We start from the raw sequence: 14,520 nt of genomic DNA, 5'->3' as shown, positions 1-14,520 counted from the left end.
TTTTTCCCAACTTTATTCCTGTATGCACTTTATGATTTTTCTCACTATGCCAATGGGGAAACTGGGCTGTGGTAGGGGCAACCTGCCCAAAGCCAGAGATGTCAGTGGCTAAGCTGCAACAGGGACTAGGCCTTTGACTCTAAGACTCCAAGACGAGTGCTCTTTCCCCAGCTTTTTCCAGTCTCCCCCAAACACTAGCTTAGCCTCTGTTGGATGAAGCAACTGCTTGTTGGATGCTGGGGATGTGGCTCAGGGATGCGGGTGCCAGGGAATGGAGGAAGCAGGAAGGGCCACGACCCTCACCGCCTCCTCCCCTTCTTATCCAGGCCTTCAGCATGCTGGCCTCCTTGAATCTCCTTCGGCTGTCAGTGTTCTTTGTGCCTACTGCAGTCAAAGGCCTCACGAATTCCAAGTCTGCAGTGATGAGGTTCAAGGTAGGTCGTCAGGGGACTGGCTGTAGGCCCCCTGCTTGGACGCTCCTCTGCCTTCAGCCCCTGTGATGTTCCTCCTGAACACGTCCCCTGGCCAAGGCCTAGGTCGCGAAAGGGATTAGCTAACTCGGTGACCTCCCGTGCCAAGGCTGGTGTGGAGCCTGGGAAGACAGATGAATCGGGTCAGGTCTCAGTCCCCAAGGAGATCTTAGGATAGTGTGTCCAAACCAGGTCTCAGACAGATGCTCTGCAGACTTTATCCAGGTTTGCATAGAGTTACCCCAATAGATAGTTTTGTTTTAGAAAAACACCATAGATGTTGCTTGTATTGAAAAACTTGGACATTTTATGTGAAAACCCAGATTTTTGAATTCTCTTGAATGACTAGAAGATCTACTGACCCTGGACCACATTCTACCATGGCCACAGGCCGCTGGAGTTGAGGCGATAGCTGCCCTGTTTAGATGGAGGCATTTAGCTGCAGTTTGCTGCAGTCTCTACCATACCCTATTGCACCTCCAGGCCTGGAGCTGCATTTTACTTACCATTTATCATCTTAGAAATGGTCCACTTCCCTTATTTACATAGCTGGCATCTAGTTTGAAAACCCTAATCTAAACCAATCTTTCAAAGTCATTTTGTAGTCACTCCACTTTTACGTACATGCAGTCCACGACCTATTATCACTCATTCACTCATTCATTCATTAATGCAAAAAGTATTTATTGAGCTCCTACCACAAGCCGGGCACTGAGAATACTGCATTGAACAGGGGTCCCTGCTGTCAGGGAGTTCTGATTTGGTATTGGAAACAGACAATTAACAAGTAAATTAATGATCAAAGAGGATTAGATCAGATCACATGAAGAGCCATGATGCCAATAAAACAATGTGATGTCCTAGAGCAAGCTTGTCCAACCTGGGTCACAGGTCGCATGCGGCCCAGGATGGCTTTGAATGTGGCCCAACACAAATTTGTAAACTTTCTTAAAACATTAGGTGATTTTTATTTTTGCTTTTTTTTTTTTTTTTTTTTTTTAGCTCATTAGCTATCATTGGTGTTCGTGTATTTTCTGTGTGGCCCAAGACAATTCTTCTTCCAATGTGTCCCAGGGAGGCCAAGGGATTGGACACACCTGTTCTAGGGAGTATGTTGGGGAGGGCTGGGGGTTCCTAGGAAGAGCATGGTTAGGGAAGGCCCCTGCGAAGGTGACTTTGAGTGATGACGACCAGGCTGAGGAAACAGCACGTGTGAAAGCCCTGAGGCTGGAATGAACTTGGCTGCTCTGAGTAACACAAACAGTGCTTCGCTTATCACCAGTCCAGCGCGCTTCCCTGACTTCTCAGCAGCTATAAGAAGGCTCCTGCTGCTGCCTTCCTTCCCATGGGACACTGGGTTCGCCCATTCATTCTCCCCTTCTGTGCCTGTTTTCACCTGTGGAGGGGGCAGAGATGAGGAAGCCACAATCTGAGCTCAGAAAGGTGGGTAAGAGAGTCCAAAATGTCAGGAAGCATCCTTCTAGATCTCTTAAGCATATCTCTAGGCAGGGATATGTGAATGTAACCTGACTTCCATAGGATCATACTCCCCTCCCATTCTTTTAACTGCTAGAATTTATGTAGTTCAACGCTTGTGCTTTACAGACAGGGAGCTGGAGATGCAGAGAGAATTGACCTGCTAATGGTCACCTTTTGAAATGTATGACCCCAAATGACCCTTCCCCAGTGTGGGACACAGACAGAGCTTTTTATTTTCAATAGCTACAAGTAGATTTTTTTTTTTAAAGAGATGGAAGTCTCACTATGTTCCCCAAGCTGGTCTTAAACTCCCGAGCTTAAGCAATCCCCTCACTTGGCCTCCCAAAGTGCTAGGATTACAGACATGAGCCATTATGTCCAGCCCAATAGAAATAGAATTTAATTAGAAAAACATCAATCCTACGAGTCAATGGCTATCATCACTTGGGACGAGGCTAATGTAGGTTAGGCCCTAGTCAACCTCCTGAGTGCAGAGTTGCAGTTGATAGTGCAGTGTTTGCAGATATGGAAGAGTGGCCCGGTGGTCTGAAATTTGGAAAACACTGACCTAGAATTTTCACCCACAGAAACTGGCCTTTCCTAACTGGTGGTACTTCTGCAAACTTTTACTGCTTATTAGAAATTCACAAAACCATACCAACTGGCAGGCTTGTAAAACTGGGAACACATTCCTGCTGAACTAAAGAACTGTATTCCTCCTCCCTCTATTTCTTTTTGTCTTTACAGAAGTTTTTCCTCCAGGAGAGCCCTGTTTTCTATGTTCAGACATTACAAGACCCCAGCAAAGCTCTGGTCTTGGAGGAGGCCACCTTGTTGTGGCGACAGACCTGTCCCGGGATCGTCAATGGGGCATTGGAGCTGGAGAGGAACGGACACGCTTCTGAGGGGATGACCAGGCCTAGAGATGCCCTCGGGCCAGAAGAAGAAGGGAACAGCCTGGGCCCAGAGTTGCACAAGATCAACCTGGTGGTGTCCAAGGTAGCCTTGTTCAGGCCATGCAGGCAGGCCAGCTGCCAGGCTCTCAGGACCTGAGGCTAGGAGCTTGGCCAGGTGCCCCACCATTTCCTTGGTTAAAAACTGCCCTTTCCAAGATCTCTCCCTTTAAAATTCAAATTTTTCACGGGGGGGCAAACACAGGATATCGTTCATTTTTTAATGTGAATTAATCTATCATTTAAAATTTTTTTGGCTTAGGTAAGACCCAAAATAATATGAGAGTACTATGTGCTTGTCCTTGGAAGGACCAAGGACACCGAAAGGAGAAGGGAAAGGAGTCCCAGCTAATATTTATTACATTCCTCGTATGTGCCAAGCACTATCCTGTGTTTGAATTTGGTTATTCTGTGAACTCACCTTATCTGGCTCTTTCTCTGCCTAATGTTTACAAAGATTAGCTTTCTGCTGTCTCGTCTTCGCCCCTCCTCTGTTCTTCTCTGTTATCTATTAATGTAGATATTGATATCTTATAATAATTGATATAGAATAGATATAGATATTGATCTATATATAATGATAAATGTCTAAAAATAGATCATATCTAGTAGTAATAGGTGTTAATATCTAATATCTACTGTCTCTTGTCTATTTATACTTTCTTCCTTGGTGATCATCTCTAGCCCTGCGGTTTTAAATTCTATCTCTGTGCTATTACCTCTAGCCTTGAAGTCTCTTCTGGACTCTAGACTCAACTGCCTGTTTAATGTCTCTCTTAAATGTCCATCAAGCATTTAAAATGAAATAAGGTTTTGATATTCACCCCCTTTGACGAGTTCCCCAAATCTTCCTTCTCCTGGGAGATGGCACCATCATCTTTCCAGTGGTTGAGAACCTGGAAGTCACACTTGATTCCTTTCCTTCCCTCCCTCGAATCCAATCCACCAGCAAGGCCCGTCAACTTGACTTCCACATCTGCCCCAAACCTGCCACCCTCACCATAGCCCCTCCACTGCCCTATCCCTGCCACTGTCACGCCGAGTCTGTCATAAGACTCGTCAGTCTGTCATAAGAGCCGACTTCATTTTACTCATATCACTTATCTCCATCTGATATTTATTTATTTATGTAGTCTGCCTGTCTTCCCATCCCCTCAGCTGATATTTCTGAGCTCAATGTGAGGTCTTTTCTTCATTACTGGGTCCATAGAGGACACTCAGATCACTATTTGATGGATGAATGAATGTTTCAATAAATGAATGCATGTATGCATGCAGGAAATTCTGTGAGGCTGGCTTCTTTATTCCCATTTAACAAATGGAGAAACTGAGGCCCAGAGAGGCTAAGTGGCTTTCCCAGGATTGCTGCATAGAATAGACGCCAATCTGGAATTCAGGGTTCTTGCCACCTACCCCTGAGTTCCCCTCTGCCTTTCCCTTGTGATCTCCTTCTCTCGGGTCACCCCGCCTGCCTCCAGGGACTGCACACAAAGCTCCTCTTGAGCTTTGCTTGTCTGAGGAGTCTTGGGCTCTGTGTGGTTATTTTGTTTTCTGTGTGTTGTTTTGGGTTCTAAACGGTTGAGCCGCCATGGGCAGGTGGGTATGCCAGGGCTGTGCTGTCCCAACACTTGTGTGTTCTCCTTGGCTTGCAGGGGATGATGTTAGGGGTCTGCGGCAACACGGGGAGTGGTAAGAGCAGCCTGTTGTCAGCCATCCTGGAGGAGGTAAGTGATCTGTAGCCACATGTGTGCCTGTCTCCAGGCAGTCCAGGCCCTCCCAAGCTCCAGTGCCCCAGGCGGGGCCCCCCACTGCTTTCTTCCTCACAGGGGTCTGAGCAAGTGGGATTTTTATAAATCGAAAATGGTTGTGCTTGCACTGTGCGGGAGGTGCGTGATCAAGGTGGCCCTCTCTCTTCACCTTGTGGCAGCACTCCTGGTGCAAGCTGCCTCTTATGTCACCTGGAGACCTGTCCTCACCTGTGCTCTGTGAGGATACAGGATATTAACTCAAAGTTAATATGATCATACAAATCATTTCACAGGGAGTTGAGTCCAGTCTCTCTTCCACACTGCAATAGCCTGTTGCAATGGTCCCTATAAAAAAAAGCATAAAAATCATTTTATAAAGCCAAACTCATAACATTGAGGAGTGGAATGTATGTGCCTTTTAGGATGGCATCGGAAGAGAAATGTGGGGGGAGAAACATGGAGAAAGAAGGAAGGAAGGCTGGGGAGAGGAGGCCTGCTGGATGGGATGGGGCAGTCTTACTTGTACTCTGGCAGTGGGGTACATATGCTTGCTGGGTGCCCTTGCCCTTGAGATTTGAACCCCCCATTCCATCCCCTGTGGATGAGTTTGAGGTCTGCTGCCATGTGGACATGTGGCTCACCACCCTTTCTCCAGTTTCTTTTTCTTTCTTTTCTTTCCTTTTTCCCTTCCCTTCCCTTCCCTTCCCTTCCCTTCCCTTCCCTTCCCTTCTTTCCCTTCCCTTCCCTTCCCTTCCCTTCCCTTCCCTTCCCTTCCCTTCCATTCCCTTCCCTTCCCTTCCCTTCCCTTCCCTTCCCTTCCCTTCCCTTCCCTTCCCTTCTTTCCCTTCCCTTCCTTTCTTCTTTTTTTTTTTGACACATCCAGTCAGGAGTGCAATGGTGTGATCTTGGCTCACTGCAACCTCTGCCTCCAGGGTTCTCATGCCTCAGCCTCCTGAGTAGCTGGGACTACAGGCATGCGCCACCATGTCCAGCTAATTTTTGTATTTTTTGGTAGAGACATGGTTTCACCATGTTGACCAGGCTAGTCTCGAACTCCTGGCCTCAAGTGATCCACCTGCCTCGGCTTTCCAAAGTGCTGGGATTATAGACGTGAGCCACCATGCCCGGCCATTTCTCCAGTTTCAAAAAAACCCCAAACCCATTCCCCAGATCCTTTGGGGTCACACTGCACACCTTATAACGAACACTAAAAGCACCCATGATGCCTGCTATGCATTTTTGGTCACGTTCCCTCAAGCGTCTTACGCCAGCCCTTCCCCGTGGAGCCCCAACCTCACCCCCTCCTGGGCTGCCATCTCTTCCCCCTTCTTCTTCTGCCCATTGTCCCTTGTTCCCCCAACACTGGGAGAAGTTTTCCTTCCTTTCTTCAGCTTTTTCCTCAGCTCCTTCTCCCAAATGAACATTGTCAAACTCATCCCCTCCTTGGAATGCGGTTATGTTACCAAAGCCAGCTCTCTCTTAACACATCACCCACGTGCTGCATGTGGGATGGCCTTTCCCCAGTTTCTTTGCAACTGCAAAGAAGAAAGACTCCATTAAAAAAATTGTAAAACTAGCTTCAGTACTTACATGCGAAGTCCTGTGCAAAGAGCTTTCCATTTTCCCCTTTAACTCTGGTAACCTCCCATGACAAAGGCATACTCACGATGACCCATTTACAGATGAGTACGTGAGGTTCCGAGAGGTGACTCATCCAAGGTCATGCAGCAGGTAAGGGGTGAGCCAGGGCTGAGTCCCAGGTCCACCTGAGGTCAGAGCTCTGTTCTACATCACAGCAGCATTGCCTGGCAGCCTCCAGGCAAGACCACCTCCCTACGTGCCCAGTGGTTTGTCAGTTTCCTATGTAAATGAGCCTGTCACTTTCCTTCTAATAAAGGAAGACAGAGATGCCATTTTAAAGTTTTGTTCTTATTCATTAAAGCCTGGCTCCAAACTAGAAGTAAACATTTTAGGGTATAAAAGAGAAAGGATTAAGAATGATGAGGTCCCATGGCAGGGTGCTAGGGATGAGTATCTATCTCTGTTTGTTTTTAACGTGTTGTTTTGAACGTAGGCAGAAAAGCAGGAAGAACACTACATCAGGGATCCATATACCCACCATCTAGATGCAGCAGTTGATAGGTTTTGCATATTTACCTTAGTATATAGACATTGATTTTGTAGAATACTTTAAATTACACAGGTTATAACACTTTCCATTCTAAATACTTCATCATGATGTCCAAAAGTAAGAACGTTTTTCTACCTAACCATGATAACACTATCCTACCTAACAGTAATAATTCCATAATACCCAGGCATGCTCAGGGATAGCCTGGAACTTTTGGTGTGCGTGGTAAAGACCATGGAGGCACTGGCTGCCAGGGAATGGGGCTGGGACAAATAAGAGGAAAAAACGTTCACGCTTGTAATCCCAGCACTTTGGGAGGCCGAGGCGGGCAGATCACGAGGTCAGGAGATCAAGACCATCCTGGCTAACACAGTGAAACCCCGTCTCTACTAAAAATACAAAAAATTAGCCGGGCGTGGTGGCGGGCGCTGGTAGTCCCAGCTACTCAGGAGGCTGAGGCGGGAGAATGGTGTGAACCCGGGAGGCAGAGCTTGCAGTGAGCCAAGATCGCGCCACTGCACTCCAGCCTGGGTGACAGAGCGAGACTCCGTCTCAAAAAAAAAAAAAAAAAAAAGAGGAAAAAACGTATGGGTGTCTTTAGTGCAGACCTTGGATTCAGTCCAAGCAGGACCTGGCTGGGCTTATCTCCAGCTGCTTCCACATGTTCTCATGGCCGGTCCCTGGAACTCGCTGGTGGGCCTGGCAGGGCCACATTAAAAGTCACTTTTACCTAGGAGAGCCCCCAAGGTCCTGGAGGGCAGTGGGGCCCTGGGCACTGTGCCTGCTGAGCCAGGCAGGCTCTGTTCCTTGGCCCACTTGGTTCTGAGGCTGGACTCATTCTGCCGCAGATGCACTTGCTCGAGGGCTCGGTGGGGGTGCAGGGAAGCCTGGCCTATGTCCCCCAACAGGCCTGGATCGTCAGCAGGAACATCAGGGAGAACATCCTCATGTGAGGCCCATATGACAAGGCCCGGTAAGCTCCTGGGAGGGGAAGGGGAGAGCACAGGGCATGTGGCTTGTCTGGGGGCACCTCCAGCTTCAAACGGTAACCTGAAAACTGCTAACACTTGTGTGCTCCACTTACACGCATTATCATATTCACCCCTCACTGTGAAAGAAATACCATCATATCAATCTTCCAGATGAATCAGCTGAGGCCCCAAGAGGTTAAATAATTTGCCTGAAGTCACCCAGGTGGTGGGATGTGATAGAGCCAGGATTTGAACCCAGTTGCTTTCAGAAACTTCATGCTTAACTATTACGCTATATTGGCTCAAGATAGTCAATACACTCTCCCCCTCCAACATTGCTACATTAGAACTTCATTTGTGTTCGTTAAATCTTGGACCCTAAGTGAAAAGGAAAACAAATGGGAGCAATGAGGTTCTGTGACATAGAGGAAACCAGTTTGAAGCTATGGCCCCATGGATCTCCTAAGTCTTGTCCATATCCCTCCTTTCCCTCTATGGCCTCTCCCTGCCCTAGAATTCTCAGGTTAACCTGCCCAAGACATGAGATTGGATGTCATGAGTGAAGCCTGTTCAGTGAAGGGTCCAGGAAAACTGCTCTGAATGCTACAGCTACGCTTCCAACTATGGTGGACTCTGATCTGCGACTGTTTGCTTGGTTTTGCAATCTGCCCCCGGGAACAACATAGATATGGAGGTGTAGGAACTGGCTGCCTCTGTCTAGTTGTCCTGTGGACACCTCACAATCATGTCCAATACCAACTCATGAGCACCCTGCCTGCCCAGCCCCATACCCCTGGCTTCTTTTCCCAAATTGTGCAACTCGGTTTAATGGCATCACCCAAACCTTGCACCCCAGGAAGCCAGATGTCTCCTCTTCTGATTTCTTCCACATCTAATTGGTCACCGATCGTGAATAAGCCTGTCTCCTACATATCTCTTGTATTTCTGTCTTCTCCATCTCTGCTTCTAGTTCTTTCAGCCTGTGATCTCTTGTTTGAACAGTTCCCACTGCCCCTGCCCTTGGGTCCCTGTCTCTAATCTCCTGCTCTGTTCCACCCCGCGTAAGATTGTCTCCAGGGCAATCATCCTAAGTCCTAGCTGAGAATCATCCTGAGTCCCAAGATGAGAATCTTGTCATTGCTCTTCTTTATGGTCTTCTAGGAGACCGATAGAACTCATACAGAAGTTTTGAAATATCTGTTAAAATAAAAATGCACCAACCCTTTGACTCAGCAAATCCACTCTTAGGTATTTGATATGTAGATATTTTCACCCATGGAGGCAAAGACCCATATACAAGGATGTTCATACTGCCTTGCTCACATGAGCAAAAGAGTAGAAACAATTCCAGTGTCCATCACTAGGGCACTGGTTAGATAATTTATGGTGCAACCGTATAATGGAATACTACAGTGCCATTAAAACAATAGTAACCTATACATGCAGTACCATGCCGTACACATCCATATATGAATAGATTATTTCTGAATAAATACGAAAGACACTGTAATAGTGGCCGCTTTTTTTGAGACGGAGTCTCACTTTGTCTCCCAGGCTGGAGTACAATGGTGTGATCTTGGCTTACTGCAACCTTTCTGCCTCCCTGGTTCAAGGGATTATCCTGCCTCAGTCTCTCTAGTAGCTGGGACTACAGGCATGCACCACCACGCCCAGTTAATTTTTCTATTTTTAGTAGAGACAGGGTTTTGTCATGTTGGCCAAGCTGGTCTCGAACTCCTGACCTCAGGTGATCTGCCCTCCTCGGCCTCCCAAAGTGCTGGGATTACAGGCATGAGCCACAATGCCCGGCCAATAGTGGCTGCTTTTGAGAAAAGCAAATGAAGGTCAAAGATGGGAAGGAGAACTGCTTTTCATTGCATCTTTTTGTTCTGGTCAAATATTTACTAAGAGTGTGTATTAATTTAAAAGAAATGAAAGAGGGAAGGAAATGAAAAAAGCCTTCAGTGTTATACCATTAAACACCATCAAGTTTAAATTTCTTAGCATGAAAATCAAGACCATTCCTTTCGACACTGGGAATGGTGATGGGCGGGAGGGCTGGTCCCCTGTGCCTTACGGCTCCCTGTCCTTCACAGATATCTCCAGGTGCTCCACTGCTGCTCCCTGAATTGGGACCCGGAACTTCTGCCCTTTGGAGACATGACAGAGGTGAGAGGGAGGCGAGCCTGCCTTCTCTGTGTAATGTTGGTGCTTTTATGTTCATGCTGCCTCCCCAGGCAGGGAAGGGAGGGATCCCAGCTCTTCCTCCCAAAGCAGCTGGAGTTTTTCCTGCAGCTGCTGCAGGAGGAGCAAAGCTTCCCTCACTGAGGGAGGTTGGGGCTCATCTTATAGAGGCACCTGGAAAGGAAAGTGGGTGCCTTACCCCACAGAGGTGGAGAGCTGACCTCAAGCTCCTTCTTCCGAAGCAAGAGCGGAGACCCCGTGAAGACGAGAAACCCCCTATTGCCCTTGCCCCACTCCAGCCAGTGCAACATCAGCCGTGACCCGCAGGGGCAATTTCTGACTGTAACATTTCCCTGATAATTCACAATCTTTTACATCTACGGCCACCTTAATACACATATGACCCTCACCTGAGATAAAAGTGGCATTGCCTTCTTTTTTAATGGTCTAGTAATAGCTCAGTCTGTTGAACACTTACTACGTGCAAGGTGCTATTCTAGTGACTTGAATGTAGTGTCTTAGGTGAGAGTCACGATAATCTCAATAACCTCAGGAGGGTAGTCTCTTAATTATTCTTCTTCTTCTTCTTCTTCTTTTTTTTTTTTTTTGAAGGGGAGTCTTGTTCTTTGTCTGTCACCCAGGCTGGAGTACAGTGGTGCGATCTCGACTCACTGCAACCTCCACCTCCCAGATTCAAGAGATTCTCATACCTCAGCCTCCTGAGTAGCTGGGATTACAGGCATGCACCTCCAGGCCCAGCTAATTTTTGCATTTTTAGTGGAGACAGGGTTTCATTATGTTAGCCAAGCTAGTCTCAAACTCCTGGCCTCATGTGATCCACCCAGCTTGGCCTCCCAAAGTGCTGGGATTACAGGCATGAGCTACTGCGCTCAGCCTATTCTTCTTCTTTTAAAGCTGGGACTATAAATCCTTGATGGCAGAGAGCTCAATGACCTTATTCAAGGTTGTTTCTTCAATAGGAAGAACAAGGTCTCATCTGTAAAATGGCATAAATAAGAGTACTGACCTGATCGGATTGCTTTGAGGTTTAAATGAGTTAATACAAAGTGTTTTGACTAGTGCCAGGCCTCGAGTAAGTGTTAACTATTATTGTAAGAGCACAGCAGGCATTGAATAGTGTTTGATGAATAAGTAAATGAATGAATGGGGAAACTGGGCTTTGGCCAGATCAAGCAGGTTGTTCAAGGTCACACACTGGTGACCTGGAAGCACGGCAGGGACAGGAGATTTCTCTGCCACCATTTCAACTCTGATTCTTCTCTACAGAGACTTCAAGCAGTCCGGATAGAACAGGAACTAGGACTTACACTCCAGCTCCCACTTCCTCAGAGCCCGAAGGAGGGATGGGCCAGCTGGCAGCTGCCTGGAGTGCTAATCTGCAAAACATGCTCAGTAACTTGGGTTTCCACCCTCCACTCCTATCACAGCAGGTGCCGTGTGAGATGGTCCTTGCAGCTCTGGTCTGTTGAGTGGGTGCACACAGTGCAAATAGTCTTTGACGACACCTCTAACCCAGGCCAACGGTCCCACAAGTTGACAGGTGCTGTCAATGGAGATTAAAAACCTGAATAAGGCCAGGTCCAGTGTAACCCCAGCACCTTGGGAGGCCAAGGTGGGAGAAATTGCTTGAGCCCAGGAGTTTGACACCAGCCTAGGCAATATAGTGAGACCTCATCTCTACAAAAAAAAAAAAAAAAAAAGGTTTAGAAACATTAGCTAAGTGTCGTGGCACCGCCTGTAGTCCCAGCTACTCAGGAGGCTGAGATGGGAGGATCGCTTGAGACTGAGAGGTGGAGGTCGCAGTAAGCCATGATTGCTGGCGCCACTGCACTCCAGCCTGGGCAGCAGAGGAGACCCTGTCTCAAAAAACCAAATAAATAAAACCAGAATAATATGTGAGACAGTGCTCTTACTTGGGAATGAGTGACTTATTTTATTATCTGAATTTTTAATAGTTTAATGTTTGCCTCCTAGAAGTTGATAGGTTTAGAAAAATTGTATCTAAGTAAGAGTTACAATTTTTTAAAAGTCGTATATCTTTAAATTTAGATTCAGGGGATACATGGAGAGTTATAAGATTTTTAATTAATTGAGAAGCAATTTATTCATCCCCTACTAACCACGTTTTGAAAAATATTTTTATTGATGCATAATATTTGTACATGTTTTTTGGGTACCTGTGCTATTTTGTTATATCTGTAGAATATGTAATGATCAGGTCAGGGCATTTAGGGTACCCAGCACCTTGAGTATTTATCATTTCTATTGTGCTGAGAACTTTTCAACTCCTGTCTACTAGCTCTGCTGAAATATACAATACATTGTTGTTAGCTATAGTCACCCTATTCTGCTATCAAACATTAGAACTTATTCCTTCGATCTATTGATGTTTGTATCCATCAGCCAACCTCTCTTCATTCTCACCTCCCTTCCCTACCCCCAAAAATCCTTTCCAGCCTCTGGTGTCCATCATTCTACCATCTACCTCCACGAGATCAGCTTTTAAGCTCCCACGTATGAGTGAGATATATATGTATTTTTAAGTCCAGAATGCCAAATTATCAGATATCCTGAAGTGTGTGCATATCTTGGTCTGTACTGAAGGGGTTCTGTCTGCTACATCTGCCTACCCATTTGAGCGCACCTGGCTGTGCTCGCTGTCTGGATATGGTGCCTTTTACTGCCTGTCTGCAGATTGGGGAGCGGGGCCTCAACCTCTCTGGGGGGCAGAAACAGAGGATCAGCCTGGCCCGCGCCGTCTATTCTGACCGTCAGATCTACCTACTGGACGACTGATGGGCAGGAGGCCTGAAGGATCCAGGAAGTGAGTGTTGTGGGGGGCACAGCTAAGGTTGTACAGCAGAGGAAAGATAGGGGGTAGCTTTGGCTCTCAGTGGCACAGATTTAAGACTTGGCCAGGCATCTAGACATTCATTCCTTACACACTGCAAGAGAGTAAATATTGAGAGCAAAGGTATTAGGGATCAGAAATGAATTGGGTTTAGCCCCTGATGTCTGAAAGCTCATGGCTTTGCTCTTGTCTGGGGCAGGGTAGAAGAAGAGAGCAACTTCCATTTTTCAAGTAAGACAGTTCTGGATTTGAATCCCAGCTCTGCTGCTTACAAAGCTGTGTGACCTTAGCCATCTAACTTAACCTCTCTGAATTCTCGGCAAAAGTGGAGATGATGGTACTTAACTCCACAGGGTTGTAGTGGAGATTAGATGAGGTCATATATAGGGAAGCCCCCTAAACAGTGCCTGTCACATTGTAGGCTCCTGTCTCCAACTGAGTCTTTTTTTTTAGACAGAGTCTTGCTCTGTTGCCCAGGTGGGAATACAGTGCCTCGATCTTGGCTCACTTCAACCTCTGCCTCCCAAGTTCAAGCGATTCTCGTACCTCAGCCTCCCAAGTAGCTAGGACTACAGGCACACACCACCACACCAGCTAATTTTTGTATTTTTAGTAGAGACCGGGTTTCACCATGTTGCCTAGGCTGGTCTTGAACTCCTGACCTCAAGTGATCCACCCACCTCGGCCTCCCAAAGTGCTGGGATTATAGGCATGAGCCACCTCACCCGGCCGCCAACTGAGTCTTTTTGAAGAAAACCTACTCCAAAAATTTCCATCCTGGTGTAATTTCCCTCAGGATTAAAATTCCAGAAAAAGAGCACCCTTCCCCAGGAAATATTGGGGTGTCGTTATTAGAAGGGAGAATAGCAGGCAGCAGCAGCAGACAGTCACTGTCGTGATGGTTGTTGTTATGATTATCATCAGAAGCATCTATGGGCATCTCCAGGTACTGGTCTTCAGGCCAAGCTCAAGGCCAAGAGTCCACCTGAGCTGGTGTCAGGGCTGTTTTGTGAAGCATTGTCTCAGAAGTGTATGGCTGCAGGGCATCTTAGCAAACCTCTCGACTTTCCATTTTCTTGGACAAGGAAACAGAAGGGTTAAGTGATTTGCCTGATGTTGCGCAGTGTCATAGTGACAGTTCTGAAACCAAGGTTTTCTGGTCGCAGGTGGTTTTCTTCGTTCTTTCCTGCGTTTCTCTCAGCCCATCACACACGTGAGACCCCCCAGTCCCTCCAGAGTTTATTAAATGGCTAAGGATGGATCCCTTTCCAGGCTCTGGAGCCCAGGACAAAGGTTTCTTTCAGTAGAGTCTTCCATGAAAAACCTTAGACATAGGTGGGGCACTGAAGCTGGAAAGTGAAAAGCTGGCACAGGATCGAAGCCAGAGACAGAAGGAAGCAGATCATGTGATTGGCAGGCATACCATTTTTCTCTTCTTCTACCCTGACCCAGTGCCGGAGCATCAGCTCACACAGGAGGAGGAGATGGAAGAAGGCTCCTTGAGGTGGAGGGTCTACCACCATTACATCCAGGCAGCTGGAGGTACGGTCCCCACGCCAGCCCAGGGCTCTCTCTTGGAGCAGCCCTATCCCTGAAACTGGGTCAGATTGGAACATGTGAGGTCATGTGAAGTAGAGAGGTCCAGAGGAGCCATGGTATTTATTGGCCTGACTTGCAAAACCAAACTCTACTCAGTTATAGCAACTCTACCA

At 47.1% G+C, this 14,520-nt stretch overlaps 1 protein-coding gene across 1 annotated transcript in view; it reads left to right on the top strand.

Moving 5' to 3' along the window:
• Window positions 1-14,520, top strand: part of LOC129492613 (ATP-binding cassette sub-family C member 11-like) — a 49,360-nt gene that overhangs the window by 10,878 nt on the left and 23,962 nt on the right. The window contains 8 exon segments of the mRNA XM_055297860.1: window positions 327-434; window positions 2,697-2,948; window positions 4,555-4,626; window positions 7,630-7,754; window positions 9,849-9,921; window positions 12,652-12,752; window positions 13,008-13,039; window positions 14,138-14,350. Of these exon segments, the coding sequence (XP_055153835.1) occupies window positions 327-434; window positions 2,697-2,948; window positions 4,555-4,626; window positions 7,630-7,754; window positions 9,849-9,921; window positions 12,652-12,752; window positions 13,008-13,039; window positions 14,138-14,350 (976 nt within the window).

This window comes from Symphalangus syndactylus, chromosome 11, assembly GCF_028878055.3.
Source record: "Symphalangus syndactylus isolate Jambi chromosome 11, NHGRI_mSymSyn1-v2.1_pri, whole genome shotgun sequence".
In the NCBI taxonomy this organism is placed as follows: Eukaryota; Metazoa; Chordata; class Mammalia; order Primates; family Hylobatidae; genus Symphalangus; species Symphalangus syndactylus.
This window is presented reverse-complemented; position numbering and strand designations above follow the sequence as displayed.